Raw genomic sequence first — 13536 nt, 5'->3', positions numbered from 1 at the left:
AAAGTTCTTACCTTTAGGTATAAAGCTGAAAATCTTTAAGTCTATACAATTCCACCATATTTCAGTAATAGCTCATTTTGGTTTTTAGGCACACAAAAAAGAATGTCTTATAACATTTTTAAAGAATTTGTTACTATTTGTTGAGAAATAATTGCAATCAACTTAGAAACTTAAGGATATTTATCTTTACAGATTCATGTCAATTACCTCAAAATCGTAATCATAGTAAATCTGTCTTATTCTCTTTGAGCAAATTAAGTTATAAAACAGATCATCTAATGCTATTAAGTTACTTTAATAACTTTAAAAACCCAAAATATCAAGCCATTTATCAATTTATAGTCTGTACATCTAATTTGAAGTTAAGTTGGACTTGAAAAACAGGTAATACTAATTAATAGGTTTTGAAAAATCTGCCTCCAGACCCCTCAGGCAAAGGAAATAAGACAAAAATAAACTACTGGGACTACACCAAAATAAAAAGCTTATACACAGAGAAGGAAACCATCAACAAAGCAAAAGGGCAGAAGTGGGAGAAGATATTTGCAATGATATATTTGATAAGAGGTTAATATCCAAAGTATATAGGGGTGCCTGGGTGGCAATTAAGCCTCTGACTTCGGCTCAGGTCATGATCTCACAGTTCGTTGGTTGGAACCTAGCATTGGGTCTGTGCTGACAGCTTGGAGTCTGGAGCCTTCTTCGGGTTCTGTATCTCCCTCTCTCTCTGCCCCTCCCCAACTAGCATGTACGCTACGCTCTCTATCTCTCTCTCTCTCTCTCAAAAATAAATAAACATTAAAAATTTTTGAAAAAAAGTGAAAAAATATCCAAAGTATATGAAAAATTTGTAGAATTCAATACCAAAAACAAACAAAAATCCAATTTAAAAATGGGCAGAGGACCTGAATAGACATTTTTCCAAAGAAGATGTACAAATGGCCAATAGACATGAAAAGTTGCTCAATATCACTAACCATCTGGGAAATGCAAATCAAACCCACAGTGAAATATCACTTTACACCTGTCACAATGACTAGGATCATCAAAAAGACAAAAAATAACAAGTGTTGGCAAGGATGTAGAGAAAAGGAAACTCTTGTGCACTATTGGTGGGAATGTAAATTTGTACAGCCACTATGGAAAACAATATGGACGTTCCCCAAAAAATTAGAAATAGAAAGACTATATGATCCAAAAATTTCACTGCTCAGTATATACCCAAATGAAATGAAAACACTAATTCAAAAAGTTATATACACTCCCATGTTTAAAAAGCAGCATCATTTACAATAGCTGAGATAAGAAGCAACCCAAGTGTACATTGATAGAATGGATAAAGATGATGTGGCAGATATATTCAGTGGACTATGACTCAGCCATAAAAAGAGAATGGGTCCTTGCCATTTGTGCAAGATGGATAGACCTAGAGGGTATTACGCTAAGTGAAATAAGTCAGAGAAAGATAACTACCACATGATTTCACTTATACGTGGAATCTAAACAAACAAAAGGCAGAAACAGACTCAAAGAACAAACTAATAGCTGCCAGAGGAGTGGGTCATAGGGGTATGGGCAAAGTGGGTTAAGAGGAATGGGAGATACAGACTTCCAGTTATGGAGTGAAAAAGTCATGGGGATGAGAGGTACAGCATGGAGTGGGTGGGTCCCTGGGAGACTTAGTCGGTTAAGTGTCCAGCTCTTGATTTTGGCTCAGGTCATGATCTCACGGTTCATGAGTTTGAGCCCCCGGTTGGGCTCTATGCTGACAGGGCACAGTCTGCTTAGGATTCTCTCTTTCTGTCCTCTCTGCGCCTCCCCCCTCAAAATAAATAAACATTTAAAAAAAGAAAAGAGGTACAGCATAGGGAATATAGTCAGTGATATTGTAATAACGTTGTATGATGACACATGGGAACTATGCTTGTAGTGAGCATGGAATAAGGTATAGACTTGGTAAATCACTATGTTGTACACCCAAAACTAATGTAACATTGTGTGTCAACTATACTTCAATTAAAAAGAAAAAGAAAAATGTAAACAGCCAAATGGCTGACCCTTACACGCCTCGTCTAGGATTAAGTGAGATTACATGGAAATTAAGGTTTCAGTGCAGATAGAATTTCAGTTTCCTGGAACACTGACAGCAATATATTGCATGGCTGAACACAATGGCTACTTTAGAGGCGCCATTTGGCTGATTAGGCATGTCAATATTGGAAGCATGAGATTCAGGAACTAGAGCTTAGAAACCTTGAATTGTATAATTAAAAGATGGAGATCATCCAGATCTGGGACAGAAATGTACAGGATGACACTAGACCATCTTGTCATACCAGATGGCAAGGAAACTATCGAAGATGATTAGAGTCATGTCAAGGACTCAGGAGCCAACTTGAAGACACTCACAGTAGCCAGAGTTGGAACACATTAACTCTCAGTAAGAATAGTAACTGCAGTGGATTGAAACACACCAAAAAAGTTTAAATCCATGGGTTTACAAAGATCCAAAAAAAGAAAAAAAAAATTAAAAACCTAATTAGTCACCATTGGCCTATACTGATGAACTATTATTTCTGAAGCTGGGAAATAAAGGGAAGGCATTAAGCACTTAGCCTACCTTTTCTGTATGAACTACACTACTGGGAAACAATATAGTATAAAAGACATCTCTTATTATAGATGTTTTCCAGATAATAAATGAAGAGTGATAGACTATCATCATTTTCCAGCCCTGATAAATTGATGAAAGGGTATAACATCATAAAAAGAGAACCTGACGTTATGTGCCTCCTCAGGGAAGATCACGCCATCTATGACAGGGCTGAACTGGGGTGAGGCGAGTGAAACCCTCACTTGGGGTCCAAAATTTCCAAGGGCACTTTATGTCTCAGTAATGATCTTAGGCAGCTGGTGCTACTATAACAAAGTGCTATAGACCGGGTGGCATATAAACGGTAGAAGTTGATTTGTCACAGTTCTGGAGGCTGGACGTCTGGAGTAAGGGTGCCAGCATGGCTGGGTTCTGGTGAGGGCACCTTTCTGGGTTGCAGACCACTGACTTTTTGTTGTGACCTCCCATGGTGGGAGGAGAGGGTAAGAGAACTGTCTGGGGTCTCTTTTATAAGGACACCAATCCCACTCATGAGAGCTCCACCCTCATGACCTAATTAGCTCTGAAAGATCCCATCTCCTAGTAGCATCACACTGGAGGTTAGGCTTTCCATGTACGGATTTGGGGGGAATAGAAACAGTCCATTGTAGATAAATTATCATTTAATCAAGATACCTATTATAAATTATAATAAAATATTATTACAATAAATAATGCAGGGGCACCTGGGTGGCTCAGTCGGTTGAGCATCTGACTTCAGCTCGGGTCATGATCTCACAGTTTGTGAGTTCAGGCCCCACATCGGGCTCTGTGCTGACAGCTCAGAGCCTGGAGCCTGCTTCGGATTCTGTGTCTCCCTTTCTGTCTGCCCCTCCCCTGTTCACACTCTGTCTGTCTCACTCTCAAAATAAATACATAAACATTGGAGGAAAAAATTTTTAATAAATAATTTAATGCAGTATTTTTTAGCCAAAATGCCAAAATGTTAAATAGCATCTGACAGTGCTGTGCTGAGTGGTATTGAAGCCTGAAACAAAAGGGGAAAATTTATGTCTCCATATCCATGTTTTTACATATTTTTCGTTTTTAAAATGTTTACTTATTTATTTTGAGAAAGAAAGCACGAGCAGGGGAGGAGCAGAGAGAGGGAGAGAGAGAATCCCAGGCAGGCTTCACACTTCCACACAGAGCTCCACACAGGGCTCAAACTCATGAACCATGAGATCGTGACCTGAGCCAAAATCAAGAGTCAGACGCTTAACCGACTGTACCACTCATGTGCCCCTATATATTTTTCAGTGGGTAATGATTTTAATGAAAATGTTAATATATTTACTCCCATTAAAGTCAGGAAAATAAAATTATAATAAATTTAGTTTGGGTATAAAGAAATATTTAAATTTTAAATGTTGTGAGTTTTAATATCTCAACTTGTCAATTTGATTTGTAAAATGTTAACATCTGGGGGGGGAATTATCAATTAAATCACAAAAACATGTATACAGAGTTGTGCATTTTTCCTTTTGCCTCAGGCTCCAATGTGGCTCACCAGGGCACTGACCTAGAAGTACTTTTACCTCTGTCCTCAAAGATTGAAATCAAATTCAAACCTCTAGATCTAATTACAATTTCCAGGAAATATTGGTGATATAGGAATATATTACATAAGCACTGCAAGATGCATTCAACTAAATCTGGGCTGTGAGGAACTCTAGGATAAAAATTCTTTTTTGCTACGTTTAAAAACTTGCAAAAAAAGAGACACAGAGAGTGATGGAGAGGAAACCTCTAGATCAAAAGAAAGTTGAGAGACATTTCCACCAGTTACAATGTGTGGGTCTTGTTTGGATCATCTTCCTAACAAACTAAAAACAAGAGAAAACAAACTGATATTGAGACCATTTGAAATTTGAATAATGAATGGATATTTGGTAATATCAATGAGTTGTTACGTTTAGGTATGATAAATTGTGGTTATGTTTAAAGAAAGTCCTTGTATGTAAAGAGGCATACTAAAGTAAAATATTTATGAATGAGATGATACAATATCTGAGGATTTTTTTTTTCTTTCATAATACAGAAGGACAAGTGTGGGGGGTAGAGGTTAAAACAGTATTAGTCCTGATTTAATTGTTGAAGATAGAGGTTCATGGGGTTCATTACACTGTTAATTTTAACTTAAAACTATTTGTAATAAAAACTGTATGTGTATATGTGTAAAATACACAGTCCATTGCCTAGCATGTAAAACTCCTGACTCTGGGGGGAATAGAAGTGGGACTTGATCAGAATCTTTCATTAAGTCCCATAGATGACTTGATTGCATAGCCAAGGTTGAAAAACATTGTTTTATATGCCAATTAAATGAGTTAATATGGTCAACCTCTAGAGTCATAAGCACCCCCATAAAATCAAGTGATATCTGTTGATAACATCTTCCATTTTTTTTTTCAGTCTTGCTGCAAAGCTTATGAATACATGGGATACATTATGGAAAAAGAGCAAGCATATACAGACGCTGCCTTAAACTATGAGATGGCATGGAAACATGGCAATCAGACAAATCCAACAGTAGGTGAGTTTAACAAATTAGATACTAGGTTTTTCTGGAAACTTGGGTTTTATTTGTAAATCTCCATTTAAATGCATTTAATATTTTTTAAGAACAAAATAAACAGCTTCCTAAATAAAAAGCCAACTTCCTTTATCAGTCCTTCTGAAAAATAAATTTTATGTTCATAATAGATTATTAGCTTAATAGTTACTAAGTATAATGTCCTGAGATTCAAATGGGTCCTCAGTTACATCTTTTTTTTTTTTTTTTAATTTTTTTTTAATGTTTATTTTTGAGAGAGGGAGAGACAAAGCATGAAAAGGGGAGGGGCAGAAAGAGAGAGAGACACAGACTCTGAAGCAGGCTCCAGGCTCCTAGCTGTCAGCACAGAACTCAACACAGGGCTCAAACCCACAAACCGCAAGATTGTGACCTAAGCCAAAGTCAGACGTTTAACCAGCTGAGCCACCCAGGCGCCCCTGCATCTAATCTAACTCTGCCCCTTTCTCTCCCTTTAACCCTCTGCTATTTCTAAAATGATAATGCTGTGGGAAAAAGTATTCCAATGTCACATCAGTTAGGAAAACATTTCATTAAATCAAGATCAAGTTCAGTGGCAAGGGATTTGGGAGAAGCAGAGAGAGAGAATCTTAAGCAGGCTCCATGCCCTGCATGGAGCCCAATGTGGGGCTCAATCCCACGACTGTAGGATCATAACCTGAGCTGAATTCAAGAGTCAGATGCGTAACCAACTGAGCCACCCGGACGCCCCTGCAGGTCTCTTTACTGCAGAACTTCTTATGCCTTTAAACACTAATGTACATTGTGATGGATATCACAGAGGGACGTGTTTCTCACAATAATATGACCATGGAACTTTTTTTTTATTTTTACTGAGCATCCAGAAACATCAATTTGTTCCAGTGATAGACTCAAGGAATGCAGTCTCCAACATCCCTACCAGATGCACAGCATCTAGAATATACTTAGTGACTAGCCTCCCTCCACATTGCGAGGAGCTCATACCTGTGCTCTTCCCTTTCTTTGTACTGAGCTGAAATATGCTGCATTGAAACTGGTCAGGTCTCTTCTCTGGAGCAGCCCACAGAGTCTCTTCCCTCTTACCGATGGTGGCATTCTAATTCAACCTCTGTCCTGTCTCTCCCAAGACATCTCTTCAAACTATCTCAATTACTTGTCCATTCTTCCTGAGACTTGCTTCCAAATCTTTCAGCCTTCTTGTTCCTGTCTCCTGTAAACTCTAAAATAATGCTTCCTACTCTGTCCTTTGGAATAGTTGGTGAGGTATTAATAGTTACTTCTTTAAAAAAAGAAAAAAAATGAAGAGAATTGAGTATAAAGAGATTAGATTTCATGGCCAGATAACTTTGGAAAAGCCTCTTTTGTTTGTCCATGTCCCTCCCAAAATGTTGTACCAGAAATTAACAAGTTCTTAAGTATAATTTAAGAATCTAATTATATGCATAATCAAGCTATTTTTTTATTAAGCATTTTAGCAGTTGTTAACTTAGCCTTAAGGTGGCATGAGTCTTTTGAGCAGCTATGTCATGGTATGGACTCAGATTTAATTTGCAATCAGATAAGTCATCTTTACATTAACTGCTGTCAGTTCAGGACTTCCCCCACCTTGTATTTTTCTTGAGTTTGTTATTTTACTAGACTGGTATATGGCACAGGAACTAATACCATACCATTTGTTGATAGTATTTTTCCTTCTTAAGATCATGTATCCTACACAATAAAGTCAGCTTGTAAAATAAAAATTCCTTAAATATATTTTATTCCACAGAAGGAATACATTTACAAGTTAAGTTATTTAAACATTCTGTTCTTTGGAAGACGTCAGCAAATATTCCAACTCATTCATTCTTTCATTGTGTCATCTATGTATTTTATAGATGATTTTGTCAATTTCCCTGACTTCTCATTAGTAAGTTTTCTCTGAGGCTCCCAGTTCATTCTTTAGTTTCTTCCTTCAGATTGTCATTGTATCCAACACCTGCAATTGCCTTTCACTTATATAGTTGTCAGGAAATCCTTAAAATCACGGTCATGTTCTTTCCAAAGGATTGAGGCTTGAGTACTGTCACTATGAAAGGCACCAGGAACTGAGATCCAAAAAGAAAACACAATTCTGTTTCCCCCTTTACATCCATTCTCTGGTTATATGACACTCACTAGACTGTGTACATTGTTCATGTTCCTCCTCCCCCCCTCCCCTGCCATGCTACCTTTTTTCCCCTCATTACACAGAGTTGAATTTTTGTAAGCTTGACAGGTATAATGCAGCTTCAGTGTACATATCCTTTGACATTTCTGGCCCTTTATTTCCTCCCTAAAATATTTTGAACAAGATTATCTATCAAGTTTCTTCCAACATTAAAACTTTGTTCTTCTATTTTACTATTAGTCCTATTTGTATGGTGCTCTAAAACTTTTAAAATCCTTTCACAGCAAGTATTTCCTTTGATCTTAAAAGTACACTAAGAGTTGGGGGGAGGAGGGGTTGATGAGGAAACTTGAAGTTGGCAGCTCACCTGAGATCTCAAAGCCAGTCAGGAAGCCAGACCCCAAAACTGAAGTCCAACTTTTATGGCTCTAGTTTTCATGTAAAGTATGTTTGACATGGCGTGACATCTTAAATTGTTTTCCTTTTTAAATGTCACCACCTTTATTAGCCAATTTTACAATTCCTTTGTAATGATATCAAGTTTAACTCTCCTAAACTTACTGTTTTCATCTTTGATGGTTTTATAGGCATATGTGTTCATGTGTGTTTTTATCAAACACTATGAATTTCAGATAAGTCCTGTTTCTTACTTTTTACTACCTTATGATTACATTAGCCAGTAATTCCTTTCAAGTATTTGTTTGGAATAAAAAAAAAAATTTTGGTACTTTTATTAGACCCCAAGAGCAGCATTTAAATTTCCCTGATTTATATTTGCAAGAGGTAAAGTGAAATATTGAATGTATTAATTACATATTATTTTACATCATGGTATACATCATATCTTATTTGTCTTATCTCCTGTTTGCTAACTCTTACAGCATTCTTACAGAAAAGCAGCAATCATTTAAGAATGTCTTAAAACTTTGTTTTAAATTGTCAGTATTTGAAACATGACATTTCGGTATCGGTAATTGTGATAATTGTTACTAATCATTGATGTGGCATATCTGGTGACTGCTCTGTCCTCTTCTGGGCCACCCTCCCAACTGCTCTGCCCTGTCGTACTCCAAATCCATTTGTTTCCTGTGGGTCCCATGACTACTGCTGCCTGGTCAGCTCCTTCTGCCTTCTTGCTTCCGATTCCCTCGGCCTATCCCCTCATCCTTCAGATTCCAGGCATTGCCTGATACCCACCCCCTCCCCACCCAGGCTGCTTATGATAGCTCTCTTGGCCTGTACCTTTCTTTCATAGCATTTATCTCACTTTGGAAATTGGTGACATACTTACATAATTACTTAAATAATATACTTTCCTTCTCTAATAAAATGTAAACTTCCTGACTGCGCCTGACATGTTAAGTGCTAAATAAACCTATGTGGTATAAATGAGTAGTTGTGTTATCATTTACTGCCCTGTGATGAGTTATTACTATAATCTGAAATAAATGGGATTTTTTTAGTAAGTTACAAAAGCCACTCCTGTAGGATGGCAGTCTTCTAACCCAACAGGATATTCACTGCAGTCCTTTTTCTAACTCCATTTTTTTCGCTACCTGTTCTCCCTTTGAGCCACTCCACCTTCCATTATCCCATCCCTTCTCTCTTTACAGTATAGTCACCAGCCTTTGTTAAGACTTCTCAAATGAGTAAGCAAACAAAGGAGGGGGCAAAAAAGGGAATGCTAGCAGTGTGCTCTATAAATAGTGCTACATCATTATGTTGTTTTTTGGTTGTTTTTTTTTTTTGTCTTTAACAGGATACAAATTGGCATTCAATTACTTAAAAGCAAAAAGATATGTGGATGCAATTGACGTATGTCACCAGGTAATACTTCAATATAGATTTCTTAAAATGTTTCAGATACACAATTTCCTACTTTTAGTTAATCTCAAGATGTACATGAATACATCTTACTCAATGGCAGAGGTAGACGATGTTGTATTTGGATTAAATGGCTTCATCAAATACATCTGGGAGAGATTTCTGCTTTTCAAAGTTTAGATAATAATAAGTTTACTTGAATCAAACATGGTTTTAATTGAGGCTCAAATAATAAAATGTTTGTGTCACGTTAAAGACAGAGACAAGGGGAGAAGCATGTGAACTAAAACTATTGATTCTCCAAGCCATTCTTCTGAATAGAAGTTCTTGTGAATGTGTCTAAGTCTGGTTAGTGCAGAATTCAGATTTATAAATTAGAGACAAGAGGTATTTCTGTTACTTAGAAGTCATTCAATTACATTTCTGTAATCTATCCCTAACTAGATGATCCCTTAGCAAGTGACAAATATTTAAGTTGCAGGTTTAGAATTTGCAGTTTCCTTATATGTACATTGTCCCATTGATATATAAGGCACTGCACCATTGTTCCAGATAAGGCATTATATTGTTAGGAGCTCCAAGAAAAGCAGCTCCTTCGAAAGGAATTATGTAATGTCTCCTATCCTAAATAGCTGTATCAGCATCATTATAGCAAATACTTGGCTTCAGTGATTGCTATTGATTGCTGAGCCTCTCTGTAAAGCAGTGTTTCACATTAAGGTTAAGGTTGTACATTAATGTAAGGTTATGCATTAGAACCATTTGTGGAATTCTTTTTTAAAAAATGAGTATCTCCCCACTACTAGACTCAGTAGGCCTAAAAATTTGTATGTTTCAAAATAACTCCAAGTATATCTGATATGTGCTACTGGTCGAAATTAACTTTGTGAGGGTTTATTAATATCATATGAATAGCTAAAATATCTTAAGTTTTTATTTATTCATTTTGAGAGACAGCATGTGGTTGAGCCGGGGGAGCAGCAGAGAGAGAAGAGAGAGAATCCTAAGCAGGCTCTGCACTTTCAGTGCAGAGGCTGATGCAGAGCTCAATCTTGGGAACCACGAGATCATAACCTGAGTCGAAATCAAGAGTCGGACGCTTAACCGACTGAGCCACCCAGGCGCCCCGATTAGCTAAACTTTCTAAATATTTAAAATCATTGATACATACTTGTTTTTTGCAGCTGATCCATTAAGGAAGTAATTATATTTGTTGTATTTCTCACATGTATTCTATTGTTGTCTTCTAAGTACTATTACTAGGAGTTACGTCACATTTCAAATGTCACCTTTAAGAAGTGTTGTTATATTTGTAATATTAATACAATGAAATCTCAACTGTAATACATATTTCCTGTAAGTTTTATAGCTCTAGTTCTCAGTAATCAATTACAAGTTCTTGTGCTTTTGTTTTTTGTTTTTGCAGGTTCTTGAAGGACATCCAACTTATCCAAAAATCAGAAAGGATATACTTGATAAGGCCCGCATGTCTTTGAGACCTTGAAAACTGTTACAATTTAGTTTGTTGATACAGCAGGAAATGGAAGGAATCAGTTCTTCTGGGTCAAAATAGGTTTGAGCTAAAGCTCTATAACAGAAGCATCCTTTTCTTTCTCCAGCAGAGGCTGCTATTGTATATAAAGAGAAATGCTATGTCACATAGATGGTTTCTAATGGAGCAGGTGACTTAGAGCTGGTTTATTTGATTGCCTGTCTTGATTAGGAATAGATTTGGTGTCTCTGTGGTAAAGATTATAACCCATTTCTATAAAGAACATTTTATTAAATACTAGGTCATTAAGTATCCTATAGCTTTTCTTAGGAACATTAGTTGTTTATTTCAGGAAATATATTTAAAACGCTGTTGTTCTTTGTTAACATTCTTCGCTGTTTCAAAGGTTTGAAAAAATTTTCTTGTTAATAATGTATGAAAAATAAAAAGTCTATTTTAATAAAGACTTTACAAATTTATGGTTTGTATTGCTCTTGGAACTCAAGAGGCATAGTAAGTTTTGCAAAATCAGGGTAAGCTCCCTGTACAATTCACAATGTTTAGTGAGTAGTAGCACAGAATATGTGACTTGCCTAGAAGAATCTTTTTAGAAAAATACAAAGAATGTGAGTTTCCCTTCCCTTCGTTGAACTCCTTCTTTCTGCTTTTGATGCTAATGTGATCTTAAGAAATAATCTATACCTGAAATCCATTTACATAGGTAAGCTCTTACAGCAATAATTAACCTTAGCCCAAAGACTCGGTCTTTTGAGATGACTTCAGACACTGTAACATCTGGCAGAGAAGGGTGACAATATTTCTGGTCAACAGGGACTCACCAAGCACAAAAGCAACTGCTTACCTTACCGTGCCTAACACCCTCTGGCCCAGCAGTTCTCAGTCTTTTAGGTTAAGTTTAACCTAATCTTAATAAACTCAATTTTTAGCATTATTTCTGATTTGTTGTCACCTCTTTCTCACTTGTCTTTAAAAATATCATAGTCTTCTATGTCATTTGCATTTTCAATAAACAGAGTATTTTTTAGTCACTGCTGCTTTTAAATGTCCTATGTTTATTTCTTTTTATATCTCTTTTTGATCACTTCTACAATTTTCCAGAGTCCTTTTAATTCCAATTATATGTTATAAAATTCTAATCATTCTTCTTTTTTTTTTGAGAGAGAGAGAGAGAGAGAGAGCGCATGAGCATGGGAGGGCCAGAGAGAGGGAGAGAGAAAGAGAATCCCAAGCAGGCTCCACGCGATCAGCACAGAGCCTGACATGGGGCTCGAACCCACGAACCACAAGATAACCACCTGAGCTGAGGTCAAGAGTTGGACGCTTAACCAACTGAGCCACCCAGGCGTCCCTAATCATTCTTCTTTTTCACCTACTTTATTGTGTTTCATGAAACTATTTAATAATAAGAGCATTTATGAAGCATTTCTTATCTCTTGAAACACTTTCACGTGTCTTAGTACAGTTAATATCACCCCACAACCCTAGGACATAGGCTTCATTATCCCTGTTTACAACTCTGGAACTGTGGCAGATTATCTCTTTCTTTGTATTTCAGCCTGAACGGATACTGTTAAGGACATTATATAACAGAATACCTTTAGGAGTTCTAGTGAATTTGCATCATGGGATGCTAGAGTCCTGGAAATTGGATAGAGACAGCAGAACATCTCTTCTCCCAGCAAGACATTTCCAAATCAGTCTTCCTTTCTGTAAAATCAGGAGTTTGTTTTTGTTTCCTCAGCAGCCACTGAACATTTTGCACCTGCCATTTGCTAGGTACTATTCTAGGAACTTTACTTACATTATGTCTTTTAATTTTCATTCAACTCTCCAGAAGAAAAATACTCATTTTTCAGGTGAGGAAGATGGAGGTGCAGGTAAATGATTTGCGCAAAAGGTCACAGACAAAGCATCAGAATCTGGATTCCATACTGACCCAGACAACTTCAAAGTTCATACCCTATTTGCCGTAGTGAGACATCTTATAGAGCTAGAGAGATTGTGTCTATAAGAACAAATTATCTTGTCTACATCTGGCTAGCAGACGAAACTAGATGTTCTGTCACAGAGATAGTCAAGTAATGAGGAACAAGATGAACTGAGTGGAATGCACAGTTCTTACAAACGTGGAAACTACCAAAGAGAAGTCTAATTGAGGAGCAGTGTGGTGTAGCAGTTAAGAACATGGATTTGAAGTCAGACCAGCCTAAGTTTACATTTGGCTCTACCCCTGACTATATGTTTTGTCTTTCTCAAGTTACGTGGGCTCTCTCGGCCTTGAGTTTCCCATCCATAAAGAAGCATATAAGAATAAATCTGTCTCAGGTTGTTGTAAGATTTAATGAGAGAACATATATAAAACCTATAATGAATCTGACTCACTTAGGCTCTTAATAAATAGTGGCTGTACTTATTATAAGTGGAACAGGGCCAAGTAGCAATTGCAACTGAGAAAAACCTTCACCGAAGAGAAAAATGCAGTCCAAGGTATGATAAAGAGGACAAGTAAGCTCCCCAAGACAGCTCAATCAGACAGGATTCAGGGTTCTCATTCACGTTCTCCCTCCTCCCCACCCTATCTCTTCTTTTTTCCCTCTGCCCCTCTCCCCTCCCCCCATGAACACTGTGCTGTATTCTCTACATGCATAATCTCATTTCATCCAGCTCTGCTTTTGCCCTCACCTCCTGTACCCAGGATTCTCTCTCTATTCCCTACTCCTCTCCCTTACCCTGCTTCCTGTCTCCAAGCTTCCTGCTCTAGGCTTATTCTTTCTTTCTTTCAGGTATCCATTTCCTGTTCTTCCTCAGAGGCCATGTCCACGGCCAGGCCCATGATCTAA

At 37.2% G+C, this 13536-nt stretch overlaps 1 protein-coding gene across 2 annotated transcripts in view; it reads left to right on the top strand.

The window, feature by feature from the left end:
- Positions 1-11724, top strand: part of TTC21B (tetratricopeptide repeat domain 21B) — an 85535-nt gene extending 73811 nt beyond the window's left edge. For both annotated transcript variants that reach the window (XM_042949006.1, XM_042949007.1), the window contains 3 exons: positions 5069-5189; positions 9119-9186; positions 10610-11724. In XM_042949006.1, coding sequence (XP_042804940.1) covers positions 5069-5189; positions 9119-9186; positions 10610-10687 — 267 coding nt within the window. In that variant the 3' untranslated portion in view covers positions 10688-11724. The remainder of the gene's footprint in view (positions 1-5068; positions 5190-9118; positions 9187-10609) is intronic.
- Positions 11725-13536: the final 1812 nt, after the last annotated feature.

The sequence above is a fragment of the Panthera leo genome, chromosome C1, assembly GCF_018350215.1.
Source record: "Panthera leo isolate Ple1 chromosome C1, P.leo_Ple1_pat1.1, whole genome shotgun sequence".
In the NCBI taxonomy this organism is placed as follows: domain Eukaryota; kingdom Metazoa; phylum Chordata; class Mammalia; order Carnivora; family Felidae; genus Panthera; species Panthera leo.
The sequence above is the reverse complement of the archived record's forward strand: the minus strand, read 5'-3'. Positions and strand labels throughout refer to the sequence as shown.